At 37.9% G+C, this 24,126-nt stretch overlaps 1 protein-coding gene across 1 annotated transcript; it reads left to right on the top strand.

Moving 5' to 3' along the window:
• Positions 1 to 15,337: 15,337 nt before the first annotated feature.
• Positions 15,338 to 21,743, top strand: RAB39B (RAB39B, member RAS oncogene family). Its single transcript, XM_045537515.1, has 2 exons — positions 15,338 to 15,853; positions 18,756 to 21,743. Exons 1-2 carry the CDS (start codon positions 15,639 to 15,641, stop codon positions 19,180 to 19,182), a joined length of 642 nt encoding a protein of 213 aa, XP_045393471.1. The 5' UTR covers positions 15,338 to 15,638; the 3' UTR covers positions 19,183 to 21,743.
• Positions 21,744 to 24,126: the final 2,383 nt, after the last annotated feature.

The raw sequence follows: 24,126 nt of genomic DNA, 5'->3' as shown, positions 1-24,126 counted from the left end.
CCATGCTTGAAGGTGCTGACTCGAGGAGGTGGGGGTGGGGGGAGGGGATGGAGGTATGACTACATGGTGAGTGCCAGGCGCACTGTCTGGTGAATGGACACGCTTGAGGCTCTGACTCAGGGGGATGGGCAGGACATGGACATTGTATATAACCTGAACTTATGTACCCCCATGATGTGCTGAAATTAAAAAAAAAAGGTATGCATTGTGTATGAAAGTGGGAGAAAGCTGATAGAAAAGGACTGTGGGAACTGGTAAAAGAAAAAAAATTTCTAGATGGGAGGATAAGAGCTGAATCCCAAAAGAGAATTAGAATTTGAATTTCTGAAGATAGGGAGAATATTCTAGAGATAGAAATCTACTTTCTTAGAAGCATTAAGGTGGGAAAATACAGGGCATATTTGAGGTACAGTTAATCCTGGTTCCTTACAAGAGAAGATGATGCTTTCCAGGGGGCAATATAGTGAACCATAGTTGGGAAGTTAGAAATAGTTGCAAAATAGCAAATAAGTTTTCATAAACTCAACCTATATTTTTGCAAACATTCTTCTTAATTCTGCCTAAGTAGGTATTCTTTTTCCATAGCAAAAGACACTGATTATCAAATGCATGCTCAGATCTCCACTTCCAGTTTGAAGACATAATCCTTAATCTGAACAAGGGGAATTTAAGGAACTCAAATCCAAAACGCTGGGAGCAGCAGCAAATGACCTTTGCTGTCAATGCATAAACACTTGCCATTGGTAAATAAGCAAAATGTGACTCTTAATTTTGGGCTTCTGACATGGTTGGGTCTCAATTATAGTAACATGGTCATCTCTGATTCCATGGTCTGAGTCATGATGGAAAAACTCTTATAGACATCAGCCAAGGCAAAGAATTTATGAAGAAGACCCCAAAAGCAATCATAAGAACACCAAAAATAAATAAATGGGACCTGATCAAATTAAAAAGCTTCTGCACAGCCAAGGAAACTATCAGGAGAGCAAATAGAAAACCTATAGAATGGGAGAGAATATTCGCATGCTACACATCCGGTAAAGGACTGATAACTAGAATCTATTTAGAACTCAGGAAAATCAACAAGAAAAATTAAATGACCCCATTAAAAAGTGGGCAAAAGACATGAACAGAAACTTTTCAAAAGAAGACAGACTAATGGCCAAAAAACATGAAAAAATAGTCAATATCTCTAATCATCAGGGAAATGCAAATCAAAACCACAATGAGATATCACTTATCTCCAGTGAGAATGGCCTTTATCAAAAAGTCCCAAAACAATAAATGTTGGCGTGGATGTGGAGAGATAGGAACACTCATACACTGCTGGTGGGACTGCAAACTAGTGCAACCTCTGTGGAAAGTAATATGGAGATACCTTAAACAGATACAAGTAGACCTACCATTTGATCCAGCAATCGTATTCCTGGGCATCTATCCAAAAGAACAGAAAACATTCTATAAAAAAAGACATCTGCACCTGAATGTTTATAGCAGCACAATTCACAACTGCAAAGACGTGGAAACAACTCAAGTGCCCATCAATATATGAGTGGATTAATAAAATGTGGTATACTATGGAGTACTACTCAGTCACAAAAAACAATGGTGATCTAGCAACTCTTGTATTATCCTGGATAGAGCTGGAGCCCATTCTACTAAGTGAAGTATCACAAGAATGGAAAAACAAGCACCACGTGTACTAACCATCAAATCGGTACTAACTGATCAGCACCCACATGCACATATGGTACTAACATTCATTGGGTATTGGGAAGGTAGGAGCCGGGAGGAGGGGACGGGTATATTCACACCCAGTGAGTGGGGTGTGCACTCTCTGGAGATGGGCATGCTTGTAGCTCTGACTCAGGTGGGACAAAGGCAATATGCGTAACCTAAATATTTGTACCCCCATAATATTCTAAAATAAAAAAAGAATAATTGTGTTTCAAACCACAAAAAAAAAAAGAATAAGAAAAAAGAAAAAAAATTAGTTACCTATAAGGAGTTAAGTGAAAGGGGTGGGGAAGAAAGCACAAAATCATTTCAAAATTTATTAAAATAAAATGGGGCTAGGAAGTCCTTCCTCAGCAAGACAAAAAAGAAGCAGAAGCATAAAGGAAGTTCACATTTAACTAAACAAAATTTTGAAGTATTTCTTAATATTTAAACAAAGATTATTATTTAAAATTAAAAATAATTAGACTTGAAGAAAACATTTGCAACCCATGTGACAGACAATTGGCTAATATTCCTCTATACAATGAGGTACTATCAATGAGTAAGGCAGGACAGAGTTCTGGCATGATAGCAGAACAGCTTTGCTGACCCAATCCCCATTGAAACCAGGGAAAATTAGTTTTAAAAACAATCCTTCAAAGCCTCTGGAAATGGTACTAAGAACAAACAGCAAATAAGGAAAACACCTATTCAAGAAAATCTACAAAAATTTGATTCACAAGGCAAAAGTCTGTGGTATTTGAAGCAAGACTACACTCACATTTTCCCCTTCTCACTCAGCAAGGTAGAGCGATGCCATTCCAGACTGCTGTAGCTCCCTGTCAGAGTACTTTCTCACTGGAAGGAGAAGTATATCGACATTACTCATCCTGCATCCAGCTACATGTTGCTGAGCCTGAGTCTCACTCAGGTGACTGCAGTTGAGAAATGAGTGTTCCATTTTTCCACTCAACCCCGACATGGGCACAGTGTGCTGAGAAGACTGCAGCCATGATCACCCTTTCCCTGGATCATGAGGTGATTGTTCCACCTCACACTGGTGCCCCATTCCAAGTGCTAAAGCTCTTAAGAGTGTCACTGAGAGAGAAGCTTGTAATTATCCCTTTGCCTAGCTCCAGAGCCCTGGCTCAGATATTTTGCCTGCAAGGAGAAGCAGGTCATAAAGTAGATATCTCCTAACCTCTTTCCAAACAACTGATTTCATTTACAACATAGCATACAGAAATTCAAACCTAAGGGCACTCTCAAGAACTATGGAAGTTGTGGTCAAAGGCACTGGAGAGGAAATTAATGGATTTAATGAAGATAGAGCCTAGACTGTAGGCCAGGTAATTGGCAAGAGAAAACTAGGAATGACAGCTGGGAGGAGGCCTCTTGGGGTCAGATCAAATATCAAGCATGAACCCCAGAAACTATTTTTCAAAGGAACGACAATTTGATCATATTAGTTTGTAGAACAATTTATGCCACCAGCGATTTGTTGAAAATGCTAGAGTAATCAGCTGGCAATCAGTGGAGTTTAACGAATGGATGTGGTCATGAAAAGAGAGAGGCTTAACACTGAATGTTTGGGGAAAAGACTTCATGCATACAATTCATCTGGTCTTAAAAACCCATAACAAGTCCTAGGTTGGGGACAGAACCAGGACCTACAGTTGCTATAGTATCTAAAATGCCCAGTTGCAACAACAACAAAAAATGAGATATGCAAATAAACAGGAAAATATTATCCATACACTGGGGGAAAAAAACAGACAACACAAACTGCCTGTGAGTGTGAGCAGATGTTAGATTTAACAGAAAAATACTTCAAATAGATGTTATAAGTATGTTCACAGAACTAAAGGAAAGCATGATTACATAAGTAAAAGTAGATAGGATGACATTGCTATATCAAATAGAGAATATAAATAAAAACATATCAATTATAAGAAAAAAACAAAGGAAAATTCTAGAGGTGCAAAACAAAATAACTGAAATAAAATATTCATTAGAAAGGGTCAACAGTAAGCCGGGCGCGGTGGCTCATGCCTGTAATCCTAGCACTCTGGGAGGCCGAGGCGGGTGGATCGCTCGAGGTCAGGAGTTCTAGAAAGGGTCAAGAGTAGAGTAGATTCAACTGGCAGGAGAAAGAATTAGAAAACTGAAAGATAGATCAATAGAGATTATGCAAGCTGAAAAACAGAGAGAAAAAGAATGAAGAAAAGTGAACAACACCTCAGAAAAATGTGGGACACTATCAAATGCACCAACATATGTGTAATAGGGATCCCAAAGAGAAAGAAGAGAAAGGAGCAAAAAAAAAAAAAAAACATTTGAGGATATAATAGCAGAAAACTTCCCAAATTTATTTAAAAACATAATGTATAGGCCGGGTGCAGTGGCTCACACCTGTAATCCTAGCACTCTGGGAGGCCGAGGCGGGTGGATTGCTCGAGGTCAGGAGTTCGAGACCAGCCTCAGCAAGAGCGAGACCCCATCTCTACTAAAAATGGAAAGAAATTATCTGGCCAACTAAAATATATATATAGAAAAAACTAGCCGGGCATGGTGGCGCATGCCTGTAGTCCCAGCTACTGGGGAGGCTGAGGCAGTAGGATCGCTTAAGCCCAGGAGTTTGAGGTTGCTGTGAGCTAGGCTGACGCCACGGCACTCACTCTAGCCCGGGCAACACAGTGAGACTCTGTCTCAGAAAAGTGAAAAAAAAAAAAAAAACCCATAATGTATATAGGAAATTCAATGAACTCCAGGCAGGATAAACATAAAGAGATCCACAAAGGGACACATCATAGTAAAAATGTTGAAAATAAAAAACAAAGAGAAAAATTTAAAAGCAGCAAGAAAAAAATGATTCATCACTTACAAGAGAACTACAATAAAATTAACAGATGACTTGTCAGCAGAAACAGTGGGGGCCAAAAGACAGTGGGATAATATATTTAAAATGATCAAAAAAAAAACCTGTCAGTCAAGGATTGTACGTCCAGCAAAGCTATCTTTCAAAAAAGTAAAGGAAATAAAGATATTCCCAGATAAGCAAACAAAATTTAAAGAATTTGTTACTAGCATATCCAACTTACAAGAAATACTAAAGGAAGTTCTTCAGACTGAAAGCAAATGACCCTATATGGTAATTCAAGTACACACATACACACACACACACACACACACACACACACAAGAAAAAAAACAGAGAGCTCCAGCAATTATGTAATTATAAAAGACTGTATAAATGTATATTGTCTCTTAACTGATTAAAAAAGTAATTGTATAAAATATGTATATAATGTATTATTGTGCCTATAACATAGAAATGCAATACATTTGCTAAAAGCAACACAAAGGAGGTGGGAGGGAGCAAAGCTATATTGGGAAGAAAATATAGATAATAAAGCAATAATTATAACAATGTACTCATGTTATTAATAGACATAATATGCATAACAACATCATTAAAAGGAAGAAAAGAAAATAGAGCTATATAGGAGTAGTGTTTCTATGTATCACTGGAATAAAGCTAGTATAAATCTGAAGGTGATTTTGATGTTAGGATGTATACCGTAAACTCTAAAGCAACCACTAAAACATAACTCAACATATAGTGAAAAAATCATTGAAGAAATTTAAATGCTACATTAGAAAATATTCACTTAATGAAAAAGAAAGCAATAAAGAAAGAATAGAGGAACAAAAAATTAAAACATATAGAAAAGAAAAAATAAAATGGTAGACATAAATCCAACTATACCAATAATAGCAATAAAGGTGAAAAAATTAAACAATTCAATAAAAAAAGCAAAGATTGTGTCACTAGATTTGAAAATGATACAACTATATGCTTTCTATGGGAGACACACTTTAGATTTAAAGATCCAAATCACATGGATTGGTAGAATCAATATTGTTAAAATGTCCATTCTATCTACAGTGATCTACAGAATTAATGCAATCCCTATCAAAATTCCATCATCATTCTTGAAAGATTTAGAAAAAATAATTCTACGCTTCATCTAGAACCAGAGAAGATCTTGTATAGCCAAAGCACTCTTAAGCAAAAAGAACAAATTGGGAGGCATCAGTCTGCCATACTTCAATCTTTACTACAAGACTATAGTAACCAAAACAGCATGGTACTGGCACAAGCACAGAGATATAGAACTTTGGAATAGGACAGAGATCCCAGATATAAAACCATCATCATATTGTCACTCTAATCTTCCACAAAGCGGACAAAAGTATACATTCGAGAAAAGAATCTCTATTCAATAAGTGGTGCTGGGAAAACTGGATATCCACATGCAGAAGATTGAAACTGGAGCCCCACCTCTCACCTCTCACAAAAATCAACTCAACTCACGTTGGATAACAGTCTTAAACCTAAGGTGTGAAACCTTAAGAATTCTGGAAGAAAACGTTAGGAAGACTCTTTTAGACATCAGCCTAGGTAAAGAATTTATAAAGAAAACCCCCAAAGCAATCACAGAAGCAACAAAAATAAATAAATGGGACCTGACCAAATTAAAAAGCTTCTGCACAGCCAAGGAAACTGTCCTTAGAGTGAATAGACAACCTACAGAATAGGAGAAAATATTTGCATGCTACACATCTGATAAAGGACTAATAACAAGAATCTGTATAGAACTTAAGGAAATCAACAAGAAAAAAATCAAACAGCCCCATCAATAAATGGGCAAAGGACACGAACAGAAACTTTTCAAAAGAAGACAAATGGCCAGTAAAGGTATAAAAAAAGTGCTCAACATCTCTAATCATTAGGGAAATGCAAATCAAAACTACAATGAGATATCACCTAACTCCAGGCGAGAATGGCCTCTATTAAAAAGTCCCAAAATAACAAATGCTGGCATGGATGTGGAGAGATTGGAACACTCTTACACTGCTGGTGGGACTGCAAATTAGTACAACCCCTTTGGAAAGTAATTTGGAGATACCTCAAAGAGCTAAAAATAGAAATATCATTTGATCCAGCAATCCCAATACTAGGCATGTATCCAAAGGGAAAAAAGACATTCTACAATAAAGACAACTACAGTCAAATGTTTATAGCAGCACAATTTACAATTGCAAAGATGTGAAAACAGCCCAAGCATCCATCAATACATGAGTGGATTAATAAAATGTGGTATATGTATACCATGGAATACTACTCAACTAAAAAAAACAATGGTGAACTAGCACCTCTTATATTATCCTGGATAGAGATTGCACCCATCCTTCGAGGTGAGGTATCACAAGGATGGAAAAACAAGCACCTCATGTACTCGCTATCAAACTGGTACTAATTGATCAACACTAAGGTGCTCACATGGTAGTAATACTCACTGGGTGCTGGCCAGGTAGGGGGGTGGGGGGTAGGGGGCTAGAGCAGGTGGGGTGAGTAAACCCACAACTAATGGAGACGGGGCATGCTGTATGGGGGAAGGACACGTTTGTAGCCCTGGCTTGAGCGAGGCAAATCCATTTCATGTCACCAAAATGTTTTTACCCCCATAATATCCTGAATTAAAATAAAAAAATAAAGATCCAAATCAATTGAAAGTAAAAAGATGGAAAAAGACATGTCCTACAAACAGCAATAACAAGAATGCTGGAGTGGTTATACTAATATCAGACAAAATAGACTTCAAAACAAAAAAAGAGTTACTAGAAATAAAGAGAGACATTTCATAATGATAAAAGGGTCAATCAATCAGGAAGATACAACAATTGCAATGATTATCTAATGATAGAGCTCCAAAATATATGAGGCAAACACTGACAGTTAAAGTGAAAAATCACTCTACAATAATAGAGACTTCACAATCCATTTCCAATAATATATAGAACAACTAAACAGAAAATTGACAGGGAAATAGAAAATTTAGACATCATAAACCAACTAGACAAAACAGACATATACAGTACACTCAACAACAGAGTATATATTCTTTTCTTTTCTTTCTTTCTTTCTTTCTTTCTTTCTTTCTTTCTTTCTTTCTTTCTTTCTTTCTTTCTTTCTTTCTTTCTTTCTTTCTTTCTTTCTTTCTCTTTCTTTCTTTCTTTCTTTCTTTTTTTTTTTTTGAGACAGAATCTCACTCTGTCACCCTGGGTAGAGTACAGTGGCATCACCATAGCTCACTGCAGCCTCAAACTCCTGGGCTCAAGCGATCCTCCTGCCTCAGCCTCCCAAGTAGCTGGCACCACAAGTGCATGCCATGACCCCTGGCTATTTTTTTTCTATTTTTAGTAGAGAGGGGGTCTTGTTCTTGCTCAAGCTGGTTTCAAACTCCTGAGTTCAAGCAATCCTCTCAGAGTGCTAGGATTACAGTTGTGAGCCACCATGCCCTGCCAAGAATATGTATTCTTCTCAAGTGAACATGGAGCATTCTCAAGAATAGATCATATACTATGCCATAAGATAAACCTCAAGAAATTTAAAAGGATGGAAACAATACAAAGTATGCTCTTTGACCACGTGGAATAAAATTAGAAATCAATAGCAGGAAAAAAAAATATGGGAAACTCACAAATATGTGAAAATTAAACAAGACTCACGAACAACAAATGTGTCAAAGAAGAGATCAAAAGGAAAATCAGAAAATACTTTGAGATAAATGAAAATGAAGACATAAGATACCAAAATTTAGGAGGTACAAAAAAAGTGGTGTTCAGAGGGGAATTTATAACAAAAATTCATATATTAAGAAAAAAGGAAGGCTGGGCATGGTGGCTCACACCTGTAATCCTAGCATTCTGGGAGGCTGAGGCAGGAGGATCACTTAAGCCCAGGAGTTTGAGGTTTCTGTGAGCTAGGCTGACACCACTGCACTCTACTCAGGGTGACAGAGTGAGACTCTGTCTCAGAAAAAAACAAAAAGGAAGATTTCCAATCAATAACCTAATCTTATACCTTAAGGAACTTGGAAAAGATGAGCAAAAGTAAATCAAGCAAAACGAAGAAAATAATAAATATTAGAGCAGAGATAAATAAAATAGATCATAGATAAACAAAAGCATCAACGAAACTAAAAGTTAGTTCTTTGAAAAGATCAACAAAATTGAGAAGTCTTTAGCTAGATTGACCAAGGGGGGAAAAAGATTCAAATTACTAGAATAAAGAATGAAAGTGGGGACATTACAACTGAACTTACAGAATTAAAAAGGATTATAAATGAAAACTATGTATGCCAGTAAGTTAGATAACTTAGATGAAATGAACCCATTCCTACCAAGATACAAGCTATTGAAATTGACTCAAGAAAAAACAGACAATCTGAATTGACCTATAATAAAAGAAGAGATTGAATTAGTAATCAGAAAACTCCCCACAAAGAAAATCCCAGGAAGGTTTACCACTGAGTCCTAGCAAACATTTAAGGATGAATTAAATTTCATTTATACAAGATGAAGAAGTTCTAGAAATCTTCTCTATGACATTGTGCCTGTAGTTAACAACACTGTATTGTGCACTTAAAATTTTATCAAGAAGATAAATCTCACGTGAAGTGTTTTGATCACAATAAGATAGATGACAGATGAGAGAGAGAGATATGATAAATAGATAGAAATTCTTCACAAACTCTCCCAAAAAGCAGAAGAGGAAAGAACACTTTACAACTTATTTTATGACTCCACTATTACCCAGGTACTAAAACCAGATAAAGAGGTCACAATAAAAGAAAACTATAGAACAATAAATGTTTTGAATGTGGATGCAGAAATCCTCCAGAAAACACTAGCAAACCAATTCCTGAAACATAAAAAAAAATTACACACAATGACCAAGTAGGATTTATCACAGAAATGCAACATCCAAAAATCAAGTAATGTAATACATTGTATCAATAGAATAAAAAACAAAAATCACATGATCATCTCGACATATGCAGAAAAAGCATTTGACAAATATAAAGAATACACTAAAAAACTATTAGGAGTAGTAAATAAGTTCAGCAAGTTTGGAGGATATAAATTGATATACAAAAATCAACTGTATGTTTATACACTTGCGATGAGCAATTCAAAAATGAAATTAAGAAGACAATTCCGTTCACAATAGTATCAAAAATAATAAAATACTTGGGAATAACTTAGTCAAAGAAGTGCGAGGTTTATACAATGAATACTACAAAATATTGTTGAAACAATTTTAAAAGACCTAAATAGATGGAAAAATATCCTATGCTCATGGATCGGAAGACTTAATTTTGTTAACATGGTGATACTCCCTAAATTGATCTACAGAAAAAAATCAATCACTACCAACATTCCAACTGCCTTATTTGCAGAAATTGACAAGCTGATCTTAAAATTCATATGAAATTGCAGGGGGCCCTAAATAGCCAAAACAATCTTTGAAAAGAAGAACATAGTAGGAAGACTCACACTTTTGATTTTAAGGCTTACTACAAAGCTACAATAGTCAAGACAGTGTTGTACTGGCATAAAGCTAGACATATAGATAAATGGAATAAAATTGAGAGTCCAGAAATAAATCCATACATTTATGATCAATTAATTTTTTAACAAGATTATAAAAATAACTCAATAGAGAAAGAATAATCTTTGCAACAAAGGATGCTGGGACAACTGGATATCTACATGCTAAAGAATTAAATTGCTGTAATCCTAGCACTCTGGGAGGCCGAGGCAGGTGGATCACTCGAGGTCAGGAGTTTGAGACCAGCCTGAGCAAAAGTGAGACCCCGTCTCTACTAAAAATAGAAAGAAATTATCTGGCCAACTAAAATATATATAGAAAAAAATATTAGCCGGGCATGGTGCTGCATGCCTGTAGTCCCAGCTATTCGGGAGGCTGAGGGAGTGGGATCGCTTGAGCCCAGGAGTTTGAGGTTGCTGTGAGCTAGGCTGACGCCACGGCACTCTAGCCCAGGCAACAGAGCGAGACTCTGTCTCAAAAAAAAAAAAAATTAAGTTGGACCCCGACCTCAAACCATATATAAGAATTAACTCAAAATGCAAAATGGATTACAGGCCTAAATGTATGAGCTAAAACTCTTAGAAGAAAGCATTGGAGTAAATATTCATGACCTTAGATTTGGCAAAGTATTCTTGGAAATGACACCAGAAGTACAAGCAAAAAGAGGAAAACTAGATAAATTATACTTTACCACAATTTGAAACTTTGTGTTTCAAAGAATACTTTCAAGAAAGTGAAAAAAACAACATACAGAATGGGAGAAAATATTTGCAAATCAAATGTCTGATAAAGGATTTGTATCTAGAATGTTTAAAGAATTCTTACTACTCAATAATACAAAGACTAGTAATCCAGTTTTAAAATGGGCAAAGGATCTAAGTCAATATTTCTCCAAGGAAGGTATACAAATGGACAATAATGTGAAAATATGCTTGATGTCATCAGTCACTATGGAAATGCAAATCAAACCAGAATTATATACCACTTCATACCCACTAGGATGGCTAGAATAAAAAAAGTCAAATAATAATAAGTGTTAATTTTTCCCCTTCTGTAGGTTGTCTGTTTCCTCTCGTGACTGTTTCTTTGGCTGTGCAGAAGCTTTTAAATTTAATCAGGTCCCATTTATTTACTTTTGTTGTTGCTGTGATTGCCTTAGGGGTCTTCATAAATTCTTTGCCTAGGCCAATGTCAATAAGAATCTTTCCTACATTTTCTTCTAGAATTCTAATAGTTTCACACCTAAGGTTTAAGTCTGTTATCCACTATGATTTGATTTTTGTGACAGGCGAAAGCTGTGGGTCCTGCTTCAGTCTTCTACATGTGGCTATCCAGTTTTTCCAGCACCATTTATTGAATAAGGATTCTTTTCCCCAGAGTATGTTTTTGTCTGCTTTGTCAAAGATTAGATGGCTATATGAGGACGATTTTATATCTGGATTTTCTGTTCTGTTCCACTGGTCTGTGTCCCTACACTTGTGCCAATACCAAGCAGTTTTAATAACCACAGCCTTGTAGTATAGTTTGAAGTCTGGCAAATTAATACCTCCCATTTTGTTTTTATTGTTTAAAATTGCTTTTGCTAAACGAGGTCTTCTCTCATTCCATACAAAGCAAGGACTGATTACAGAATCTATTTAGAACTCAGGAAAATCAGTAAGAAAAAAATCAAACAACCCTATCAAAAAGTGGGCAAAGGACATGAATAGAAATTTTTCAAAAGAAGATATAAGAATGGCTAACAAACATATGAAAAATGCTCAACATCTCTAATCATCAGGGAAATGCAAATAAAAACCACAATGAGATATCACTTAACTCCAGTGAGAATGGCCTTTATCAAAAAGTCCCAAAATAATACATGTTGGTGTGGATGCAGAGAGACAGGAACACTCATACACTGCTGGTGGGACTGCAAACTAGTGCAATCTCTGTGGAAAGCAATATGGAGATACCTTAAACAGATTCAAGTAGACCTACCATTCAATCCAGCAATCCCATTATTGGGCATATACCCAGAAGAACAAAAGTCATTCTATAACAAAGACACCTGCACCCGAATGTTTATAGCAGCACAATTCACAATTGCAAAGATGTGGAAACAACCCAAATGCCCATCAATACATGAGTGGTTTAGTAAAATGTGGTATATGTATACCATGGAGTATTACTCAGCTATAAGAATAACGGTGATATAGAATCTCTTTTGTTCTCCTGGAGAGAGTTGGAACCCATTCTACTAAGTGAAGTATCCCAAGAGTGGAAAAATAAGCACCACATGTACTCACCAGAAAATTGGTTTCCCTGATCATCATCACCTAAGTGCACATTTGGGAATAACACCAATTGGGCGTTGGACAGATGTGGGGGTGGGGGGAGGGGATGAGTGTATACCTACATAATGAGTGCAATGCACACTGTTTGGGGAATGGACACGCTTGAAGCTCTGACTTGGGGGGTGGGGGGGCATGGGCAATATACATAACCTGAACTTTTGTACCCCCATAATAAGCTGAAATAAAAAAAAATAATGAGTGTTAGAGAGAAGGTGGGGAAATAGGAACCCTCATACACTGCCAGGGTGAATGTAAAATGATGCAGCCAATGTGGAAAATAGTCTGGCATTTTGTCAAAGGATTAAACACAGAGTTACCACAGGACCCAGGAATTCCACTCTTAGGTATAAACTGAAAAGAATTGAAAACAGGTATTAAGGGAAAACTTGTACATGAATATTTAATAATAGGATTATTTAGAATGGCCAGAAGGTGGGAACAACCCAAATGTCCATCAATAGATTGTCTGTGACTACACTAAAAACCACTGAATTGTTCACTTTGAATGGGTGAATTGTATGGTGGGTGAATTGTATGGTATGTGAATTTTTATATCAATAAAGCTTTTTTAAAAATTAAAAATGAGTAAGGTAATGATAAAGAATTGCACATTAAAAATACATACAAAGGATATGTAGAGGAAATCCAAATGGTCAATGCACAAGATGTGGTACTGACCTCATTAGTAGTCAGAAAATGTAAAATAATGCAATGAAATACTTTTTTATTGAACTACATCAGATTAGCAAGAATTAAGAAAGAATAAAATATATGATGCTTGAAATAACTGCAGAGAGATGGTCTTTTCACACATTGCTGGCTAGAATTTAAATTGCTAAATATTTTTGGAAAGTACAATGTCCATGTCCATTAAATTTAAAATACTCATACTGTTTGACACCCTGGCCCCTTGTTTAAGACTCTAGCTCACAGAAACAAAGTATGTGTGGTTACCCTTAAAAGAATCCTTGTTACAGGTCCCATTTATTTATTTTTGTTGTTGCTATGATTGCTTTTGGGGTCTTCTTCATAAATTCTTTCCCTAGGCTGATGTCTATAATAGCTTTTCCAACATGTTCTTCTAGAATTGTTACGGTTTCATGCCTTAGGTTTAAGTCCTTTATCCATTGTGAGTTTATTTTTGTGAGAGGTGAGAGGTGCAGATCCTGTTTCCGTCTTCTACATGTGGCTATCCAATTTTTCCAGCACCATTTATTGAATAGGGATTCTTTTCCACAGTGTATGTTTTTGTCTGCTTTGTCAAAGATCAGATGGCTATATGAGGATGGTTTTATATCTGGGTTCTGTGTTCTGATCCATTGGTCTATGTCTCTTTTCTTGTAGGGACATGATCAAATTAACAAGCTTCTGCACAGCCAAGGAAACTATCACTAGAGCAAACAGACAACCTACAGAATGGGAGAAAATATTCACATGCTACACATCTGATAAAGGCCTGATAACTAGAATCTATATAGGACTCAGGAAAATCAGCAATAAGAAATCAAACAACACCATTAAAAAGTGGGGAAAGGACATGAACAAAAACTTTACAAAAGAAGATAGACTCGTGGCCAACAAATATATGGAAAAAATGCTCAACATCTCTAATCATCAGGGAAATGCTAATCAAAACCACAAGGACATATCACTTATCTCCAGTGAGAATGGCCTTTATCAAAAAGTCCCAAAACAATAAAAGTCAGTGTGGATACGGAGAGATAGGAACGCTCATACACTGCTGGTAGGACTGCAAACTAGTGCAACCTCTGCGGAAAGCAATATGGAGATACCTCAAAGAGGTACAAGTAGATCTACCATTTGATCCAGCAATCCCGTTACTGGGCATCTACCCAAAAGAACAAAAGACATTCTATAAAAAAGACATCTGCTCTCAAATGTTTATACCAGCACAATTCACAAGTGCAAACATACGGAAACAACCCGTGTCCATCAATCCATGAGTGGATTAATAAAATTTGGTATATGTATACCATGGAGTACTACTCAGCTATAAGAAACAATGGTGATCTAGCACTTCTTGTATTTTCCTGGATAGAGCTGGAACCCATTCTACTAAGTGAAGTATCCCAAGAATGGAAAAATAAGCACCACACGTACTCACCATCAAATTGGTATTAACTGATTAACACTTAAGTGTACATATAGTAATAACATACATCTGGTGTTGGGCAGATGGGAAGGGGGATGAGGGGATGAGTATGTTCACACCTAATGGGTGCAGTGTGCCCGTCTGGGGCATGGACACACTTGTATCTCTGACTGGGGCAGTGCAAAGGGAAAATATGCAACAAAGTGTTTGTACCCCCATAATATTCTGAAGTTTTTAAAAAAGAATCTTTACAGCAGCATTATCGCAACAAAAGGACAATGAGTTAGAAATGGAGAGATGTCTTTGACACCTTTTTTCTCCTGACCTCCAGCAATCCTCCGGCCTTGGCCTCCCAGAGTGCTGGGATTACAGGCCTGAGTGCGTGGCCTGAGGCTGTGTTAATTGGAAAAAGTAAGTTTCAGAGTAAGAGTCTAGTTTGATTTAACTTTTGTAAAAACAAACAGCAATAAATGCATATGGAAATACACACACATATGTTTATGTATATGAGCATGGAAACACATATAGATGGATATATAATTATGTACCTACCCTTTTGTGTAGTTTTGTATTATGTCGCTAGTTTCAATGAAAAGGTATTACATTTGCAATCTGAATAACGGGGAAAATTTTAAATTAAGAAGAGAGAGTGTGGGTGGGGTAATTAGGAAATGAACGCTGTTGTCATGGCCGTTTTTGTGTGCGCTCCTCTTACAGATAGTGCGGCGGCCTGAGAGTCGCGTCTACGCGGGTGATTACAGTAACCCCGTTGTCAGTGATGAGTCAGACTGCGTGGTGCTGATGCTGCTGCCATTTCATCACCTTTGCGAGCACAGCATCCATCCCTCTGTTCTCCCGGTGCCTGGGCCTACCTCACTTCTGGCTCCCAGGCCAGCGATGTGCCCGGGGCTCAGCTAGATCGGTCCCAGCAAAGCTCTCCGAGGCCTCGGCGGGGCGCCCCCTCTCGCCGCCCCCGGCCGGAGCCAAGGAAACCGGCCGAGCCGCGGCCATGGAGGCCATCTGGCTATACCAGTTCCGGCTCATTGTCATAGGAGATTCCACGGTAGGCAAGTCCTGCCTGATCCGCCGCTTCACCGAGGGTCGCTTTGCCCAGGTTTCGGACCCCACCGTGGGGGTGGATTTTTTCTCTCGCTTGGTGGAGATCGAGCCGGGAAAACGCATCAAGCTCCAGATCTGGGATACTGCGGGTCAAGAGAGGTTCAGGTGGGAGCGTACCCTGGGCCCGTGAGCAGTGGGAGGGTCTTTGGGGCTTGCAGCCACTGGGGAGAAAGGACTTCCTGGTCCTAGTCGCGGTCCACTGGGGGCCACACCAAGGCTCTGAGGGGTTCTGCGGAAGCCCACCTTTGGCTAACCAAGAGTTCAGTGCAGGGAAAGAAGCGCCCTGGCAGAGAAGGCCGGTCAATAACACATATGTTAGCCAAAGTGGCTAAGAAACTAGCTGGAATTAACCACTGTAATTCATCAATCTCAGTGTTACATACTTTCAAAAATGTTCCCAGGTCGTCCTAACACAACTGACAGAGATGGAGATGAGAGAGAAAGAGAGAGAAAGAGAGAGAGAGGATATAGAGATACATCAATACATGTGTATTTTAATTTATTTCTATATCTATCTATATGCATACATGTGCTAACATATGTCCTAACATAAAGGAAACAGTCAGATACTGATGAATTGATTGATTCCTTCTTACAACCAGCACACATTCAGTGATCATATACTATGTGCCAAATACTGGGCTTGTTTCTGGGGAAATAGCATGAGGAAACTGACACAAGGGGATGCCATGTAATCAAAACAGACAAAGCCCCTTCCCTCTAGGAATTTCTGTGCTAGCATAGTTGGGGGAAATAGATAATCAGCAATTGACACAAGAGTGTCTCATTCATATTTGTATGCCCATTCCCTACTGTAACACTTGGCACATAGTGAGTAATCAGTGAATATGTTTAATTTTCTCTTACAACCCTTTGCCTTTCTTTTGTAGCATGTATTATTTGTAATTATATGTATGAACTCAGAGGAGGAAAGGTTAACTGGAGAAAATGAGACCATATGAGTATGACTGCCCAAGCAAATACAGGAAATGCCCAGAGATAGGAAAGAGCATGTATAAAGACAGAAGTGAGAGAAAGCAGAGTGTACACAGAAAACTTTGCAGAGAGCAGTTTGAACTAAAGTCAAATAGAGCAGCAGGTACCAGATCAAGAGTACTCAATAGTCCATGTTTATGATCATTTGTTAATTTATCTATTGAACATTAATTGAGCATAGAAGATACTGGTTGGGTAATTCAAGAGGGGTAGAGGGAAGAGATAATTACAAACTTAAGTGTCTCCAACTCCCCACTTCCACAAACAACACTGTGGCAAATATCCTTGTTACAGGTTCTTTGAACTTGTGACTGCATTTCTCAGAAGTGAAGAAGGGTTTCTTTTATATGTTTGTTGAAATTTCTTTCTGTTTGAACAGCCTGTTCATATCCACTGCTTATTATTTATTGGACAATATGTATTTATAAGAGTTCTTTACAGATTGATATTAACTTCTTTCTGTCACATATGTTGTAAGATCTATTCCCAGTTTGTCATTTGTCTTTTCACATTAGATTTTTTTTTTATGTAGGGGAAATTTTAAGTTTTATGTAGCCTTATGTCATGCTTAGAAATGACTTCACTTTCTTTGCTAAATACAATTAATGTAATAATATATTCTAGAGTTTTGATAGGGATCTACAGCTTGCTTATTGATTTCTTGACTCGAGCTCTTCACAAATCAAAACATTTGTTCATGTCTAATTTTCTGGTACACCTACCATTCTTAAGGGGATTGTAAACATTTTAAGTACCCAGAGATGATTTTCCTGGTTCTGAAGGCTCAAACTCATTTGTAAGGTTTTGTCTTACCATCATCTAGCTTGAACTGTGATCCCCTGGACAATGTTTGTTCTGTTAACATTGGGTCATTTCCCTTAAGTCTTAAGCTGTTGAGTACCTCATTGTCTATCTTCTTCATCCAAGGAGACAGAAAACCTAAAAATAGACATAGACCCCAAAATCACACTAGTCTAAAGCAAGTGATTGTAGAGGAAAATAGTTCTACACCCTCTAAAAAGCTCTAATGCACTCTAAACAAAGTGCCATAATGTATATTTTATAATGAGGCTCTTCAAATCAAAAAGTTAAAATATGTGAAGATTCTTCTGTTTAAGAAGTACAGCAAATGTGTAATAGATTTTAGAAATATTCTAATTATAATTATTTAGATAAATATTATTTTAAGGGACAGCTTTAGCTATTAGGCACTTTTGCCAAGCTGGTGGCTCCTGATTTGGCCTCTCTGAGATGTGTCAGGAAGTTGGGCTGACCCTCAGAGGTGCTTTGCCCTTGAACTCTTCACCATCCTACTTTTTCGCATTCCCACATGGCCTGGAAAATAAAAACCAAAATTGTGTTTCTCCTCACAGAAGAGATTGAGGACCCCGGTTTGATAACAATAATAATAGTAGTAATGGAAAGAGAGAAACATGTTAATGATGAAAAATGGAAAAAATGGAATATATTGCAAGATATGTATATATACTTATAAATATTTTGTAAGTATCATAAATTTGTTTTCGTTTTTAAAAAAATCCTGTTTCAACTACTAGCATTTGTAATGAACTCTCCATGTTACAGAACACTTTAACATCCATTATTTCGTTTTGCCTCATGATAACCCTGTGACTTAGGTATCCTATTTTACAGGAAAGGGAGTCTCTGTCAGATTTGGGGATGGGAGAGTTAGTTGTGGTTCTGCCTGAAGGCAGGAAATAGAACTCAATCGAACTCAAGGTTATTTTCCAGTGCTGAATCAAAGGAAAAATGTCTGAAAGTCCATGAGCATGCATTTCTAGAAGACACTGTGTCAAAATTTTGCCCAGTTGAAAATTCACATGCCATTATTATTATGGAATGGCATTTGTATTCCCTTGTTTAAAAAAAAAGAAAATCACTTTTACTAAAGGACTGTGTCACTAACTAGGAACTCTAGAATACACTGAATTCATTGACATGCAGGAGTTTGGACACGGCCTTTATTCTTTACTTCTTTCTTGTGTTTTAGATCCATCACTCGCGCCTACTACAGGAACTCAGTAGGTGGTCTTCTCTTATTTGACATAACCAACCGCAGGTCCTTCCAGAATGTCCATGAGTGGTTAGAAGAGACCAAAGTACACGTTCAGCCCTACCAAATTGTATTTGTTCTGGTGGGTCACAAGTGTGACCTGGATACACAGAGGCAAGTGACTCGCCACGAGGCCGAGAAACTGGCTGCTGCATACGGCATGAAGTACATTGAAACGTCAGCCCGAGATGCCATTAATGTGGAGAAAGCATTCACAGACCTGACAAGAGACATATATGAGCTGGTTAAAAGGGGAGAGATTACAATCCAGGAGGGCTGGGAAGGGGTGAAGAGTGGATTTGTACCAAATGTGGTTCACTCTTCAGAAGAGGTTGTCAAATCAGAGAGGAGATGTTTGTGCTAGTCAGCCCTTTTATTTCTAAAACATGCTCTCCCACCTGAACTGAAAAATGAGCGAAACAAATAGAATCCTTGTATGGCTGAAGAGATCTCAACTTCCATTTGGATACCAAATGAGCCTCCTTCTCCTGGGGGCTCTGACAGGCTCATGTATGGGTATATGGGGGAGCCTGGGTGCTGTGACGGAGGGACTAAATTGTTGACATGGGCTGGGCCAGGCACAGTTTTGTGGCCCATGCTGGACAGTGGCTGCTCCATGTGCCCTTTGTGGACCACATGTTAAAAGCCTGGGCCTCAGGAAGCTAGGTCCCAGGAAAACATACCCACAGACAGGACAACTGTTCCTTGGTATTTCAGCTCATTCATAGGTCATGAACAGAAAGAAATATGTAAAGGGGGGGGAAGTACCACATTGGGAACAATTAGCATAACTAAAAAAGACTATGAGATCAAGTTATTCAGTGAGAATATCCCAATGTGTATGCTGGGTTTGGTTAAAATGTACCAATTAGCTTCTAATAGCTCACCTGTAAAATGAGGGGTATGGGCCAGCTATCTGCTAAGGCCCTATCAAGGCCTGGTGTTTGAGTAAAAATTATGTGACTGTGAAAAGGGAGGCTATCTACACAGTTATTATCACATTTGAGAAAATGTACACCCTTGTAATAGAATTACCAGCTGTGTGAAAGAAATTGTCCCATACAAATTACCCTATAAGGAGAAGAGAGAAACTGCAACCTAAACATCATACCCTCTTTTTCCCCTCTAATCATGCCTGAGCTTTCACTGCATTGGAAGTAAACAGCCTGCCTGCTTCTTCAGGCACCTGTCGGCAACATCACAGTGATTGCCTCTGAAAGGAGCCCTGAGGCAAACACTCACTCATCATACCTGCTGCACAGGCAGTGCTGTAACCCTTAAAAACAAGTTATAGTTACTTAGCTACTTGTTTGATCATCATAACAGGCCTATGAGGTTTTTGTTCCCTTCTTACAGAATAGTAAACTAAGAGCCAGGAGACTCACTTGGCCAAGGTCAAGGACTCCTGACTCCTAGTTCTTTCCTTTTCACTGCATCATCCTTCTGTCAGATGAATAAACGATTATTAATGTGTTTACTTTGGAAGAGATATGACTGTACAATAAATGTTCTCTACATGTTAGGATATGTTTTTCTTATTGATTATAACTCAGCTATAATCCTGAGGGAACCTGAGAAGGAATCAAAGGTAAAGCCCATTCAGGTATTATTGACAAGAGGGCTTTAAACAAGTGAATAGTTGCACAAATGAAAACACATTAGAACTGTGTGGGCTATAAGTGTTCCTATCACTGAAACACAGTGGACATTTTACTGAAAAGAACCAAATATAGCAATGGGGAGTGAGATGGGGATAAAATGCTGACTCCACAATGACGTTGGCCACCTGTCTGCCATATACCTATACTGAGTTCCTGTCTACCCTAGAGAGTCAGCTCTTAATTCTCAGGTGAACAAACAGCTAACTACAAGAGAAAATTGGGATGGCTGGCTTGAAGTTTCCATTATCTTCTTGAGCAGAAGTGATGTTTTAAATTACTTTTTGGATTGCAGCCAGTTCAGCTAGGCAAAAGCCATACTTTTCACAATAAGAAAACTATTCTGATTAGAGTCAGGTCTCTCATATCCATTGTGATAGGAAAGCCTAGGAATGGCAAGTTGCTTTGAAATGTAGTATTGAACTTCAGTGTGACTGTGACTGAATCTGAAAGTTTGGGAATTTGCTTCAGCCAGAATAAAGAAGCCAAATAATGAAAATTATGGAAGACTATTCTGCCACCTACAGCCCAAGTTGGATAAGCAACCACCTGGACCAACTCACAGCAGCAACTGCAAGGGAACCGATCATCTCCATACTCATTTCACATGACCCGACTTGGGTGGGTAATTAAATTGCCGACTTTGTGGTTGTAGAAGGCAAATCAAAGATGTAAAATTGGGCTAACACAAAATTTCATCAACTACTGTACTTACTTAGGTTTAGAAGATTCTAAAAGCCAAATTATCCAGTGGATAAGTGAGAGCTGACTGGATTCTTGTGAGTTCAAAAAAGGAAACAAAACTTCTCTACAGTTTTCTTGACTAAAATACATTATATGTACACTTTTCCCATTCCTGGCATCTTTTAGGCAGGTTTAAAAATACTCACCATAGAACCAGAGGTGGCTGAGCTTAATTGCTTAAACAAGTTCTAGAAACTTTAAAAATCATTTTAGTAGAATTCAGTACTGTTGTCACTGCAATAAGTGGGTTTTAGAAAATAAGTGTGAAAAAATCAGGTGTTAATATAATACTAAGGATAAAGCTTTAGAAGCTATTTTACTACATAGGTAAAGAAAAGATAAACTAACTTGTAACAAAGACCACAACTGCATGTTGGATTAGATTGTCTCATATTCCAGGATAAAATGTACTGTATAATTTTCCTCACTTTGTTGTGCACTGTAATGAAATGTGAAAAATGCTTTATTTAGCTGTATGTGAATGAAAATATGCTTGTATTTAGTAAAATGTTTGATTATGTGACTGTGAGATTCCAAGTGTGTGTTGTAGCTATTTGCAGAACCTGTCACTACAGCATAGCAACCATTACCAAGGATATCAATAAGATATGATATATATTATGCAAAATGGTATTCACTAGTATCTCAAAGTCAGAAAAATAATATGATTTTTGAAAGTTACATGACCATCATATCAAAAGTCACTGAGACCTCACTACTTCCTGGCCAGCCCATGCCACTTTGAGAAAAGTTGGTTCTGTCAAGCCTAAATCTTCATCATTGAAATTTTTAATCAAAGATCTCAATTCTGTCACCAGGTAGCTGATTACAACTATTGTCTTCCTTGTAAAGTCTTCTTTTTTTCCAGGCTAAATTGCCTCAGCTTTTTCAAATCCTACTATGGCATGCTTTTTGTGTCATGATCACTTGGAGTGTGGGGCCCAGATTAGAACACAATAGTTCAGCACATTCCCCCAGGGTTGATAGTACATATTTGGGGGAGAGTAAAAAAGGGAAAGATGTTCGATTCTGAGTCTGGACATAGGTAAGCTAAGTTCTGTGAAGCTTTATCACTTTTATAGTTAGAGTGGATGGAAGGGAGGGAGGAAAGAAGAAAGGAGAAACCAATAATGTAACAGTATTTGATATAGTTTATCACTCCCTTCTCCTTAAACTGCTCCCCAGAGCTTGATAATATTTTCTTCATTTATATTACTTCCCTTGGTAACTTCATGCAGCCCCATGGCTGTAAATACCATTTATAAGCCAATGAGTCTTGAATTTGTATCTCCAACTTGTCTCTTTCCCATGGACTCCAGACCTTATAACCAACTGCCAACCTGACATCTCCATTTGAATGTGTATCAGGCATCACAAATTTAACATGTTCCAAATCAGCCTCCTAATCTTTCTCCCCAAATCTGTTCCTCTCATAGCCTTCTCCTCCTCAGTAAGTGGCAACTTTGTCCTTCCATATACTCCTGATAAAAAAAAAAAAAAAACACCGTGGAGTTATCCTTGACTCTTCTCTTTCATAGTCTACATATGATCTACTGGGAAATTATACTGCTCTGCCTTAAAAGTATAACCAGAAGCTGACAGCTTTTCACCATTTTCAGTGCTGACACACTAGTGCTGGCCACTATCACTAAGCTGAGTTATTGCTGCCACTTTATTGTCTCCTCCCCTTCACCATCTGCAGTCTATTCTCCATATAGCCACCAGAGGGAGCCTGATAAAACATGGGTTATAAGCAATTGTCTCATAATTCTCCAGTGGTTATCTGTGTTACTCAGCTTAAAACCCAAAGTCCTTCCAATGACCTGCATAAGAACCCTTAGAAATTAATTCCACAGGAAGCACATTCTCACCTCAGGGCCTTTGTACTTGCTGTTCCCTCTCTATGGAATTATTTTTCCTGAGATAGCTGCATGGATTACTCCCTCACCTTCATCAAGTTCTGGAGCCAGTATCTTCCAAAATCTGCAAGCAGCTTCCTGATCCTAGGGAAGACATGGCTCCAGAAGTCATTGCTGACAGCTCAACGTAGAGTCTTAATCTTTAGTCTTCCCTGGGTAACAACAAAATTTAGGGCATACAGAAAAGGGAAAGAAGACTTAAAAAGAGATAATGAAATTGTGGAGAGTACAGTTTTACAGAAAGGAGTGAAAGGCAGTATCACAATATAGCAGTGGGTTCAGAAAGATAAGAACTAAAATGTATCCACAGGCTTTTAGGAAGTAGAAAGTCATGAGTGACCTTTGCCAACAGCATTGGTGGAATAATTTCTGCCTTCACCCAGCCTCTCAAGAAGTTGGTGTTCTCAATTTTATTGGAGACCCAATTCTCTTCTCTCTCCATCCTCTCCTTTTCTTAAACTTACCTACTCCTGTGACTTCAGTTACTGTCTTTGCATTGCTGATTCTCAAATGAAGGACTCTAGCCCAACTTTCTGAGCATTATACCAATACAGCCAACTTGCCTGCTAAGCACAACCACAAATGCCTCACACTCAACAAATCCAATACTGAAATCAATATCTGTCAAACTGTCCTCCAACCACTCCAGTCTTACTCAACACTATAAATGATACTACCATCCACCACCTTGCTCAATGCAGAAATTTAGGAGTTATACTTAATTTCTCACTTTCTCTCACCTCTCATACATATCAAATCCATCATCAAGCACTGTCAACTCTATTTTCAAAATATATCTGCCTGCCATTTACCTTTGTCCAGGCCACTATCAACTCTTACCTGAACTACTTCATTATTTCCCTAACCAGTCTCTCTACTTCTTGTTCCTACCCCATGATACATTCTCACCATAACAGCAAGAGTGATCTTTTCACAACATAGATCAAGTCATTCTCCTGCTTAAAAGATGGTTTCTCATCACATTTA

This window comes from Lemur catta, chromosome X (genome assembly GCF_020740605.2).
Source record: "Lemur catta isolate mLemCat1 chromosome X, mLemCat1.pri, whole genome shotgun sequence".
NCBI classification, from domain to species: Eukaryota; Metazoa; Chordata; class Mammalia; order Primates; family Lemuridae; genus Lemur; species Lemur catta.
The sequence above is the reverse complement of the archived record's forward strand: the minus strand, read 5'-3'. Positions and strand labels throughout refer to the sequence as shown.

What these genes read in the sequence shown, in the direction of transcription:
- RAB39B (XM_045537515.1), top strand. Translation starts at nt 15,639, where the DNA reads ATGGAGGCCATCTGGCTATACCAGTTCCGGCTCATTGTCATAGGAGAT. An exon ending in GCGGGTCAAGAGAGGTTCAG is followed by an intron (nt 15,854 to 18,755) that starts GTGGGAGCGTAC and finishes CTTGTGTTTTAG; the next exon opens with ATCCATCACTCGCGCCTACT.